This window comes from Protomyctophum bolini (assembly GCF_963924005.1).
Source record: "Protomyctophum bolini genome assembly, chromosome: 23".
In the NCBI taxonomy this organism is placed as follows: domain Eukaryota; kingdom Metazoa; phylum Chordata; class Actinopteri; order Myctophiformes; family Myctophidae; genus Protomyctophum; species Protomyctophum bolini.
Window position 1 is genome coordinate 18,090,843 of NC_137884.1, and position 13,702 is coordinate 18,104,544.

Genomic DNA, 13,702 nt, shown 5'->3' on the forward strand with positions numbered 1-13,702 from the left:
TTCTAATAGTATGTTTTTTTGGTTATCCCTTATTTTCTGTATTGTAAATGTTTGGGACTATTTGTAAAAGGAACTTTAAAATGACAGAATATCCCGATTTAAATAGAAGTGTACTTTGCCTTGTGGCATGTTTTGATATTTCAGAAGATGGCACTGCATGTTTGTTTTATTAGATTTTTATTTTCCTACCAATTTTCCACACGTGACGGCATTGTTTTATTTATGTATTTATTCATAACTAATGATGATAATCAAATTAGACAATCTAGTAATTATATGAGCAGTGAATTTGCTTTTCGAAGAGTTCATAAGCACTCTCGTTTAATAACATTTCAAATGTCTTTAACCCATTCAGCACGGGAACCCCTTTTGGTGTTTTAAGCACTATGTTATACTTTAGCTATTGGAAACATAGCAGATCTACAAGCTCATAGCGTGCCACCGAGTGGTGTGATACGAGCTTGTACATCTGCTATTTTTGGAAAATCGTGAGAATGTGGTGCAAATCTTTGAATATATATTCTTTCAGAGCGTTTTAACTCAAATCTTTCCCTGGAACTACATATTTTCAGATGGGGGGGTTGACAGCCAATTCTATATAATTTCTGGGGTCCGTGACATGAAATATTTAGCATCACTGATATAGAAACATGAGGTTTTTCAGAAAACGGTCATTTAGAAGACATTTTCTAAATTTCGACTAAATGGGTTAAGTACAATCTTGGCACTTTTTTCATTAGACAGATAACAGATCTTACTCCTCGTCTCTTGCTGTGTATTGAGGGCACTGACATGATGGGACTTCAGGGTCGTGTGGGTTTTGTCTGCTGTCAGCAGACCTCGCCATCTTTTCCGCCCACTTTCTATTTGACATTTCCAGTTGTATTGTGATGTAAGTCTGTACTCTGGTTGATGTCTTTGTGGCTATCATTATCTATTTATACTACATTACCGTTCAGCCAGTGGCAGAATCATATTGGAACAGATCAAATTGTGCACCCAGATAGAAGGTCATTTGTTATTTCCTGTGTGGAAATACTACTACTCGAAGACTATATAACACCCTGTGAGTCATTAACAGTTGTAGTCTTTAGAAAGTATACTTGATATATGCTATTTAATACCAAGTGTAACTTTTAGAAACCAGAAACATCATACAATCTATATATTCTTGTGATACCTTCTAAAGCCTTAATTCTTTGTAAATATGTATACCCTTTATGCATCATTTGACCTTTCTGTCTTGAATATTGTGTGTCACTTTAAACTTGGTAGAATGAGCAAACACACCACGCCTTAGGAGAAAATAAAAATGTGATATGGCTGCCACTCTTGCTTGTCTGAGATGTGTAAATGGAAATGGGTCAACAACGTAGGTTTCAGCAAAAAGCAAAAAGACAATTAAATGGCAATTGCCATTTCTGAAAATCTCTTCGGTCTGTCACCTTTTAGTAGTTGCAGACAGTATACTGGAGATCTTTAGATCAGTCATTCCTTTTGCCTGTTATGCCCATATATGGAGATCCCTGATGTCATGCCCTAATGCCCATTATACTGATGACACTGGGAGGAGACCCCGGGGTAGACCAAGGCGCAGTTGGAGGAAATACATTGACTCACTGGCGTGCCTCCCCACGTCCAAACCGCTTGGTGATGAAAATATGCTATTTCCGTGCTCAGAGTGGGACACAGCCAGCCAGCCAGGGACACACAGCTGTCTATAGGAGTGGTTGCACCACTCAATCAATAATATAGGAGACTGAAAATAGCAGATCTACAAGCTCACACTGAATGTGGATATAATGAAAGCAAATGTGCGAACTGAAGAGCACAATGTGTAACTTCCACATTCCACCTGTAGATGGTGGTATAGATGCATGCAGCGAAAATGAACAGAAGCACTGGCTTTCCTCTTCTACAAGGATTTGAACACTGCGCAAGTGCTGAAATGTTTACCACGGTCCACTGAGCTAATAGAGCCTGCCTGCAGTGCTCGGGATAAACTGAATCTTGACCATCAGGCCAACATTTGGGTAAGATCCTCAGGTGTCTAGGCGAGACATGACCTTTGAGGCTTTGACACAATCTAAAAGTTTGGGGAGGCCGGTGCAATGCCCCAATTGTATTGTATTGTATAAAGAAAAGTTACAGAGTGCCACGTTATAGGCCTATCAAATTCCATTTGTACGGGTTGAATTAACATTGATTTTACAATATAATTTGGGGATCCCAGAGATAGAAATGGCATTAAATGGGGCTCCGTAGACTAATGCAGGTCAAAATGGGGGTTCTTGAAATGAAACTGGTTGAGAATCACTGCTAAAGCTGTACATTAAAATCTTCTCTTATGGGGGTCCCTGACATAACTTTTCAAATGGGGGTCCGCGGGCTAATGTCAATTTGGGGGTCATTGGCATGGGAATCAGTGATGTATGTTGTAAACTAGGCTGTAAACAAGTTCTTGAGCTTAGTCCAGTTACCCTGGGTAAACAGTACCTACATTATAACATACTAGTGTTGACGGGGGTCTCACTGCTGTTTCTCCACTGCTGCACTACACATCAGACACAGCAGGGGGCAGTCTTCTCACTACCTGCTCCTCGGTCTGTGTGGGGTCTATGGTGTGGACCACTTCCGTCATGTCAACAAACAAATCAGTTTGGAAGGAACACTTTGCATCATTTTAATCACAACAAGACGTTAAAATGGTATATATGGCTTGCCTAGGTAGGTGACACACACTTGTGTAAATGTGTATAGCCTACACACTTGTTTGTTTGTCTGAAAAATGCAGAAAACCGTCCCGTCTGGGGATATTGTAAACAGGTGACTGCACCTTATTTCTAATTGCCACGGTGTAGTTAGTGTGTCAAGTTTGTCAACAGTTGGCTAGATATGGAGATAGATATGGCTATATCGCTCTTCCACACTCCATGCAAGCGCCAATTCCTAACTTTAGACGTCTTTAATATGGTCGTCGTCTTACTCTGTCCATAGCGGTGACAACAAACCCAGGTATTTAAAGTCATTTACAGGGAAAAACAAACCTCGTTTTTCTTTCTTGGCATTTTAGTGCAAGATTAGCCATGGTTTACATCCGTGGTTCCCAAAGTGGTCCTTGAGGGAGTTCCAGGGGTCCCCAGCTAAATAATAGTTAGGAACCATAGGCCTACTTACCATAACTCTGAGGAGCATTAGCATAGCAAAGAAGTTCCAGGGGGTCCCCAGCTAAATAATAGTTAGGAACCATGCATAGGCTACCATAACTGAGGAGCATTAGCATAGCAAAGAAGTTCCAGGGGGTCCCCACTCCCAGCTAAATAATAGTTAGGAACCAATAGGCCTACTGACCATAACTGGAGCATTAGCATAGCAACAAAAAAAAAATCACATTCTGACTTCTGAGGGAAATTACAAATGCATTGACTATAGAACTTTCAATCTTGCGTAATAGTTCCCTCACAAGAGCCCAAACAGTGATACTTTTACAGTATTGCCTATATAATAGATTTCTATCACTTTTAACCACTTATAAGCCCCATTCAAAAATCGCTGAAATAAGCTCACAGCTGCTATTTAAAAAAATCACACCCGTGTAAAGTGAGGGGCGCTCATTATACATCATCATACATTGCCTCATGAACAACTGAATTTATGTGATTGGTTGGTTAAATTTACGTCATATTTGGCGTACATTTGACCTAATTTCTCCTTTCATTGTCAATGGCAAAATATGAGACGTGTGGGGACAACAGCTGTATATAGGAGGGAAATATATTTTTTTGAATTGTTTTTAAATATTGGGATATCTTTTCTTCTTTTATGTCCCTCCAATGCATGGCTTTTGAAGATTACGTCATGGCAGCCAATAAGACTATGGGATTTGTAATGTTGTTTAGAGAACTAAAGGACGATGTAAGACATTTAGTCGACGTCATATAATACAGTGGGCGCACCTCACTTCACACAAGTGTAGTTTTCCATCCTATTTACAGCTTTTGTCCCCACAGGTCTCATATTTGCCATTGGCATTAGGTCAATGTCTGCCAAAGATGACGTAAATTTGTAGCAACAGGCATTCTGATTGATCATGTACGATGATAAGAGCGCCCCTCACTTCTCACAGGTGTCACGTCAAGGCAAGACCCCTGAACAGTGTGGTACACGCATTCATAAACCGACCAACTCATCTGCTCATCGGAAGCAATTCAGGGTCTTGCTCAAGGACACTTCGACACTAACTGTGTCTGGATCAGGGCATACAAGCGGTCACACGGACAGACACAGACATTTGTTGCTGTGTTTTGCTGCGTGTTTTGGACACACAGCAAAATGCCTGACGGGTCTGAGCGGAGCGAGCGGTGCCAGGGTGAAAGTAAGTGGGTTAAAGGCATGGATTGTGGTTTCATGGACATCGTGTGACCTCAGTCCCGGTGGAGCAGTACATAAAGACCCACCGCGAATAGAACAGCATAACAGCATTTGGGGTAGGCGTGTTTTCGAAAGGTAACCATTCCAACGTACGGCACGAATCCCCGGACTCTCCCCATCACGTCTTTCTTCTCCAGCCAGCGTTGCCCCGGTCTGTACAGTCCGATGTCGTCCACCTGATTGTTGTCCCCTTTGGTCAATAGTTTAACGTCTCCATTTTCCTTCTCGTGAACCTTCACCACTCTGTGCACTATGGGGATGTCATGGCCTTCTATCCTGAAGATGACGATCTCTCCCACCCTGACGGGGTCCTCTGCCCTGTTGGTCACGAACAGGACGTCCCCCGCGTGGAAGGCCGGCTCCATGCTCCCGCTGATGACCACGACCGCGGGGCTCTCGCTGCCCGTGGCGAGCACCAGTCCCTTCCAGAACATCATCACTGAGAAAACGGTCAGGCCGAGGCTCATCACCTGGTTGTAGAGCTGCCGTTTACTCATGCGACGCACGTCGTCGAGACAAGACAACATTTTGGCGCCTACTCCTACTGGAATTCTGGTGGATATCCAAGAAAGGCGTTCAAGTCCTTTGTGTGAGTGTTGGGCCTGCACAAGCTTATATCGGCGGTGTGACATCAGAGTTAGTTCTGACCTGGTATTGTGATTGGCTGAACTGCATTAGTCCTCTGCCCGGGCTCTGGACCTGATCACCCCTATATCTCCATATATGGAGCTGGCCTGTTCTGACATCATTCTGACAAACTGAAAGTCGACTGACTCAAATGGCACAGGCTGTCGTTGCTGTGGCAATCAATTGAGCCTGCAAGAAATTGCACAGGTGTAGGGACTTACGCTCATTATGTCCACTGGCAGAGCCTGACCAGAGCCTGTTCTGGCCAACTGTGTATATGACCGACCCAAGGACGGTTGCTGCACTCATGCACTCCCTGTGGGGGGGAACGGTTCTCGAGTTATGTGGGTTACAGTTACAGACGTACACACACACGGACATACAGAGCTGTGGTGCATTTATTGTAAGATAGAACTCGAAGCATTACCTTACCTACGTACTTTACTACTTACCATACCTGTATCCTAGCAACGGCTGCTGCCTACGATTAGTGAGACTAGTTCAACTAATACAACAGTTCAGATCACTATACATAGTACATACTGTAAACAATATTTGTATATTGGCTGGTTTCTCTTTGAACCTCGTTCTGTGTATTAAAGGGCTATTACTACAGCGGTGCCCGTTGGGCACTGGCCTACTTGGAACGATGCAAGTTGGAAATGCATGCCCCACCCAGTTATTATGCATGTGTCCATATGCCCATATATGGAGTGGATTACAGACCTACACAGTACACACACACAGACGGAGATGTGGTGCATTTATAGATACAAGATGTTATTATTCTTGTATGGTTGTAGTGTAGAGTTCCCATTGGAACGCATGCATGACAGCCCACCTTGATAAAGATATCCATGTACAGTACAGTACAGTAGGCTATTTCCCACAGTGATGCAACATGAAGTTGTGTGTGTTAATTGTGTTCACTCCGCCAGGCCAGACACCAGACGGTAAACGTGAAAGAGGCCGACCCAACAACACCTGGCGTAGGACGGTGGAGGCAGAGCTGTAACTCATGAAGACTCTGGCCCAGAACAGACCGGAGGGGAGATCCTTTGTTGCTGCCCTACGTACAGTACCAGCCGGCATGACGGGCGCTAAGTAAGTACATTGGTGCATTTATATAGCGCCTTTATCCAAGGTTGCTTTACATTCACCCATTCACACACATTCATACACCGATGGCAGAGGAAACCATGCAAGGCACCAACCTGCACATCGGGATCAATTATAGGGGTTCAGAGTCTTGCTCAAGGACACTTGTTTTATACTTTTTTGTTTTTTTTCCAAGGAACAGCAATGTCCAGGGGGGGGGGGGGGGGATTTGCAACACTCAGTTCACACCGGTGTGATTTTTTTAAAATAAAAAAATGTTAACTTCCTGTTCATTTTACTATTTGAAGATCTGGATACGGATCCAGTCCGGGTCTTCTTCCTAATAAAAATAGCATCCTGAGTTTTGGTGATGCTCTATCGTCTGAATCAACTTAGTTTGTTTACGTACTAAAAGAGTGACTTTGAGAGCTTGAATGATCAATTTCTAATCACTGGAGCAATTATTTGTTATTTCTTGTCCACATTTGGAGTTGCATCATGGCAAGGTAACTACACTACGCAACCCTCTACAAAAGTGGTCTTATACTTTAAGAATGTAGTACTGTTTACTGTACATACATGTACAGTATATGTACAGTTTAGATACATAATGTATGTGTGCAAAGTGTCATACAGTATATCTGAGGCAATGGTTTTGTTTACTGGAGGCAGACAATTGTTTTCTGGAAAATCATGTTGTTGAAGTACGTAGATGCAGCACTGCAGTCACTGTCATTTGTTACTAAAATATGAATAGTTTAAGTCATTTTTGAGGTCACCTAAGATACAGGGCTGTCACGGTTGTCATCCTTATTCATCCTTACTATTGTGTGTGTTAATTGTGTTCACTCCGCCAGGCCAGACACCAGACGGTAAACGTGAAAGAGGCCGACCCAACAACACCTGGCATAGGACGGTGGAGGCAGAGCTGTAACTCATGAAGATTCTGGCCCAGAACAGACCGGAGGGGAGATCCTTTGTTGCTGCCCTACGTACAGTACCAGCCGGCATGACGGGCGCTAAGTAAGTACATTGGTGCATTTATATAGCGCCTTTATCCAAGGTTGCTTTACATTCACCCATTCACACACATTCATACACCGATGGCAGAGGAAACCATGCAAGGCACCAACCTGCACATCGGGATCAATTATAGGGGTTCAGAGTCTTGCTCAAGGACACTTACTTTCACTGTTTTATACTTTTTCGTTTTTTTTCCAAGGAACATCAATGTCCAGGGGGGGGGGGGATTTGCACCACTCAGTTCACACGGGTGTGATTCTTTTAAAATATATATTTTTTAACTTCCTGTTCATTTTACTATTTGAATATCTGGATACGGATCCAGTCCGGGTCTTCTTCCTAATAAAAATAGCATCCTGAGTTTTGGTGATGCTCTATCGTCTGAATCAACTTAGTTTGTTTACGTACTAAAAGAGTGTCTAGCTTGAATGATCAATTTCTAATCACTGGAGCAATTATTTGTTATTTCTTGTCCACATTTGGAGTTGCATCATGGCAAGGTAACTACACTACGCAACCCTCTACAAAAGTGGTCTTATACTTTAAGAATGTAGTACTGTTTACTGTACATACATGTACAGTATATGTACAGTTTAGATACATAATGTATGTGTGCAAAGTGTCATACAGTATATCTGAGGCAATGGTTTTGTTTACTGGAGGCAGACAATTGTTTTCTGGAAAATCATGTTGAAGTACAGTACGTAGATGCAGCACTGCAGTCACTGTCATTTGTTACTAAAATATTAATAGTTTAAGTCATTTTTGAGGTCACCTAAGATACAGGGCTGTCACGGTTGTCATCCTTATTCCTTACTGATGCTTTCATCATTTTGTAGACCTCAAAGGTGCTATTATTGAATTCCGTTGACAGAGAAATGCATATGCGATTCCAGCTGTGAAGAGTGCAATCTATTTCTATTTCTATTTCTGTCTCTGTGAGGACCTTGCAAATAGGTTTGATTTGTTTTTAGATCAGACGGTGAGGCCCCTGCAGCAAATACAGAAACTATAGAAAAATACGCACATCACTTCATGGAGGTGCTGGGTTCAAAAAGTAACATATGAAAAGAGAAGGGAACCCGCACACTCGTATGCTCCAAAAGATAACTTTTATTGACGATGTTTCGAGCCAAGGCTCTTCATCTGGTCAAAACTCAGTTTCTCAGAAGGGTTCCCTTCTCCCTGCAGCAAATACCCCAGAAAAGTTTGCATCTTAGGACCCCTCCCTCTTGCTCTCTCTAACTTATTTTCCTCTCTCATTGGATGAGATCATATTCCTTCTTGAGAAATGTTTAGTTTTTCCCTGAAAGTTGACTGCCCATCTAACTAGCTGGTATCCCTTGTGAACAGGATTGTCACTGATTAACTCAATGTAGTAGCCTATACCTGGATGAATAAGGGATTAAAACCAGGGTTAATCTTTTTACTTCCTGCACGACTTGCCGCACCCAAGCCGTGCTCCTCATACGCTGAGTTGGCGGTGCCCGGGATCGAACCCATGACCTTGTGGTTCAGAGGCGAGAGCTTTACCCACTGGGGTGCGGGGGGGGGGGAGGTCGCATGCACGCATCCGCCTCGTTGACGGCAAACTGCTGGGCAAGCACTGGCGCTTTCCATACAGTATATGGAGATCTAAGGGTGGTAGCGGGGACATTCTCTTGACTGTACAGGGTTTGATGAGGGCCCAGGTAGGACCGGGCCTTAATTTTCGGGCCTGTTGACAATCGCCGGGTGCGGCTGCATTAATAACTTTGGGGCAGGCCCGTCTAGAGTTTGAATGGACAGGTGGGGCCTGTTGAGAACTCTAGTTTTCGCCGGCTGCCAGGCGTGGCTGCACTAATAACTTTTCGGCAGGCCCGTCTAGAGATTGAATGGACAGGTGGGGCCTGTTGAGAACTCTAGTTTTCGCCGGCTGCCGGGCGCGGCTGCACTAACTAGAGTTTGAATGGATACTTGGATAGGTAATTCGTTCCTCTTTGCTCCTCTCCATTCCACAAAGCTTCATGTGAAGACATTTTTTGGGAGACCTCCTTGCTAACAAACAAAATTAAAATGTATTTGTAAGATGTTAACATTGACGTCGCACAGTGATCCCTTGATCTGGATCCATTGTCCTTTCATCTCGTAGCCTAAATAATAATAATAAGTGCTTTACTGGTCAAAAGAAGATAAAAACACAAACGTAAAGTAACAATTAAATTAAGCAAGCAAAAACATAGTGGCCTTAACCCATTTTGGGCAGGAACCCCTTTTGGTGTTTTAAACATTATGTTATAATTTAGCTATTGAAAAATAGCAGATCTACAAGCTCATAGCGCGCCACGAGCTTGTAGGTCTGCTATTTTTGAAGAATCTCGTGAAAATATTTATTTGATAAAACTGGAGGATTTAGAAGATTCTTTTTTAAATTTCGAGGTCAGGCCTAAATAGGTTAAGACAATAAAAATCAATAGCAAAGAGCATAAAACAACAATAAAGCAATAGCAAAGATAAAAAAACAAAACGGCAGTAAAACAGGCAAGGCAGTAAAGAACAAACGGGTAAATGCTCTCCGACTCAGTGATTCCTTATCGGCACATTGAGAACCCACATGGCCGGGGGGGGGGGGGGGGCTAATGCAGGACGAGGGGCTGAAATCATAGCAGAGGAAGAGAAGCCACTGAAACAGAAACAGAGTGCCTGGTAAATGTTGTGCAGCAAACGATTAGGGATAATAATGATCTATTGTCCTCCGTGCACCACCTGTGCCACGCGGAACCTCCAAGTAATGATAATTATGATCTATTGTCCTCCGTGCACCACCTGTGCCACGCGGAACCTCCAAGTAATGATAATTATGATCTATTGTCCTCCGTGCACCACCTGTGCCACGCGGAACCTCCAAGTAATGAAGCAAAAGGAGATTTAAGGAAGACCTTCAGATGACTTCTTCTCATGGTGGAAGACATGTCCAAATGAAGGTAGATTGAGTCATAAAACGGAGACATCTGTGATGATGGCATTTGAGATGGCGTGCGTGCGTGCGTGCACTGATTGTACTGGCACCAGTCCTTCTCTGTAATAGCGTCTCAATAGCGCCCCCTATTAGGGGCCCAATAGGTGGGTTAAGATAGAGTGTGTTTGGACCTGGGGATGGAAGTAATACATTTACTTAAGTACTGTACCTAAAGTACAGTTTTGAGATATATGCGCTTTACTTGAGTATTTCCAATTTCCAGTACTTTTACTTCTACTATACATCTCAGAGGAAAATATTGTACTTTTTACTCTACTACATTTATTTGAACACTTTAGTTACTTTGTAGATTTTGTTTCTGTTTATTACAAAACATACCACTTCAACCCTATACATTTTGGCCATTAGAAAATAGCAGATCAAAAGCTCATAATGCGTCGCGATGCATAATGCGTCGCATGCTTGTAGATCTGGCGTTTTTCAAAAGATTATTATACATTTGAAGACTTTAAATGGGGAATTCTGCACAATTACTACTTTTGCTTTTGGTACTTCCAAATACATTTTGATGCCACTACATTTGTACATTTACTGCTCGTGTAAATGTTGCTTTCCCAGAATTTTACTTGTATTTCTATATTGCAGTATTGATACTTTTACTTAAGTAAAAACTCTGAGTACTTTTTCCACCACTGTCCACGGGCTTCTCTCCCTGAGATCCATTGTTTTTGCTTAAAAAGAAAAGTGAGCCTTTCCCCGTTTGGAGACAATGCCTGTCGGCCTGTTAGTATGTCTAACAAACGTAATGCACCCCATCTCTTTCCAAGCACAGTCTGCAGGAGAGGTTGACAAAGGCTGCATCTATTGACCCAGCTGACTGGTCTAATAACTGCCCTGTAGTCTCGTACAGTTGCCTATTAAAATGTGCAGAAATTTTCAGCCTAGGATAGAGACATCGCTGGTTTGGAATAGCAGAGAAGTCTTCAAATCACACCTTTCTCACACACAAATTCTCAGAAAATGCCTCGACGGAAGAGCAAGACCCGAAACGGTGGCTTTGTTCCAGCCATTGAGATCACACTATTGACTATAGCATCAGATAAAGCAAGAGAGCAGATATACTGTTGTCACCTTCTGCCTCCTTTTCATCTCAGACAGATATGAGATCATGGGCATGATAGATCCATAATGTCTGCATGGATGAAGCTCCTCACTCCCTGATCCCTCAGACAAAACATAAATGTGATTTGAAATACCAAGTCAGATCGTATCTTCTTGGTGCTGGCCCAGAACAGACCCAAACTGACAGGCTGTTGGGGGGGGGGTAGCAGACCTACAAGCTTGTAGCGCGCCACTCGGTGGCGCGCTATGAGCTTGTAGATCTGCTATTTTTCAATAGCTAAAGCATAACATAGTGCTAACACCAAAAGGGGTTCCTGCCCAGAATGGGTTAAATATATTTTGGGACATTCTGCAAAATGAGTGCTTATACTTTTGGCAAGTTATATTTTGAACACTTCTGTACTTTTGCTAAAGTAAACATTTGAATGCAGGACTTAGTGAGTGTATTAGTAGTACTAGTGCAGTTTACTATTGGTACGTTTACTCAAGTACTTCTACCACCACTGCTGTTCTCTATAACCGTTCATCCTTAATGACATTTGATGATTCATCCGTTCCTTGCAATCGACTTCAGAAACACGTCACTCTGTTTGCCAGTAGTAACTTTTAGCACAAAGCTGTCCTCTCTTTTCATCTCAGTTTCTCTTACATAAGCTATTTCATATCTGCCGATGCTTTTGTCCCGACAGTTAGCCCTGTTGCCATGGCGATCGAAAGTGAATGGATGGATGTAGTTTGAAGGGCAAATGGGAGTCGGTCCAAAGTACGTGTGCAGGCTAAAGGGCTGGCTGACCACGGATCAGCTGTTAAAAAACACTTCACCGGGGCAGGCTATAGAGCAAAAGTATCGGTATCAAAAATATACTTGCCAATGCCATGCTTCACTAGATTATGTCATCCAGTGAAAAGAAAAAAGAATCTAAATGGCATGGTACTGCTACACAATTCCGATATTCGATAATTTATGAATTAAAAAAATAACGAAAATAGCTGATTTACCAGCCCCACACACATGTTACAATCAGACGAGTTGTAAGCTGGTACTGTAGCTCGGCTAAATTTGTTGCACAACAAAGTACTGCAAAGAACATCTGTCGAGTTGGCTATTACCCTATTGGCCTGACTGTTTTTTAAGACTATGTTTTTTTCCAATGGAAATATCCTAAACGGGGTCGTATTATAATCTGGGACTAGACTATATGACATTCAATGTTCTTTTTCCACAAATGAGTCTTGAAAAATGGGGGTCGTCTTATAATCAGAGTCGTCATATTCGGGACAATAAAGTATTTAATTAAAAAAGAAAATTAAAGTCTGACAGGTCTCCATCAACTGTCAAAAATGCTCTGTCCTCCTAGCCGTTGCTTCAGTCTTTTAAAAGCTTATATGACAATATGAATCTCTTTAATACCTTATTTCACACACATTCCCAACGTTGATGGATATTTCAGACCTGTGCAGCCATCTGTGTAATGGAGAGGCATTTGATAAATGACTTACTGTAGGTATAGACGTGAATGTTCACCCCCCCCCCATGAAGGGTATTATCATAACATCACTGTCCCGTGGAAACCTTTTATGTCCCAAACCGTTGGACTTTTCAGGAAATGGTGAAAATAGCAGATCTCCAAGAGCTTGCATGTATATCGGCGTATAAGAATGTCAAAGTAAAAGTAGTGAAAATATAGTAGTGAAAATATAGTACGAGATGAAAAAACATAAAAAGTTGAAATATGGAGATACAAGGTTTCTGTGCGACAGCAGCGATATTATTATTATTTATTCTCTGCTTATACTGTATTCTGGGTATTCTGCAAACGGTCGTGTGTGTGTGTGTGTGTGTGTGTGTGTGTGTGTGTGTGTGTACACGTGCGCGCAGCGGTGGAAAGTAACTATTAACTAAGTACATTTACTCAAGTACTGTACAATTTTCATACCAGCTCAGTGATCAGTGATTAGACAGAGTTCTGTCAGAGCAGCAGCATTATTGGCTTAGGAATGGAACAAAAAGGGCAGTAGACCTATACGCTCCTGTATTTTAAGTCAGTTTTCTATTATGGTACTTCTATTCTATTGTGGAGCCAAATATATTCTGAGGTGGTACGCCAGTATAAAAAAGGCTGGGAACCAATGATATAGGGTACAGCACTGTTTCCCAAACATTCTCCTATATTTTATTTCAAAAGTGTGTTGTGTGTGTGCGTGTGTGTGTGTGTGTGTGTGTGTGTGTGTGTGTGTGTGTGTGTGTTGTTTTGGCGTACTTCCTAATGCCTCTCTCCATAACGGTGTGGACTGAAATGTTGCATATACAGCTCGAATTCAGTCGAATACGTTTGTTGTGTCTGGAACAGGTGGTCTGAAGAAGTGGACGAGATGAGAAACTTCTGTCCACACACTTCTGTTCCCTGCATATAAAAAGACTGCGCTGTGCAGTAAATGCAG

At 42.3% G+C, this 13,702-nt stretch overlaps 1 protein-coding gene across 1 annotated transcript; it reads right to left on the reverse strand.

Annotated features, from left to right (window-relative positions):
- Positions 1 to 4,424: 4,424 nt before the first annotated feature.
- Positions 4,425 to 4,958, reverse strand: LOC308310691 (signal peptidase complex catalytic subunit SEC11A-like; the record flags this gene model as incomplete). The annotated part of the gene is made up of 1 exon (XM_080757071.1): positions 4,425 to 4,958. The coding sequence occupies one exon, from the start codon at positions 4,956 to 4,958 to the stop codon at positions 4,425 to 4,427; it is 534 nt and encodes a 177-aa protein (XP_080613197.1).
- Between the last annotated feature and the right edge of the window lie 8,744 nt (positions 4,959 to 13,702).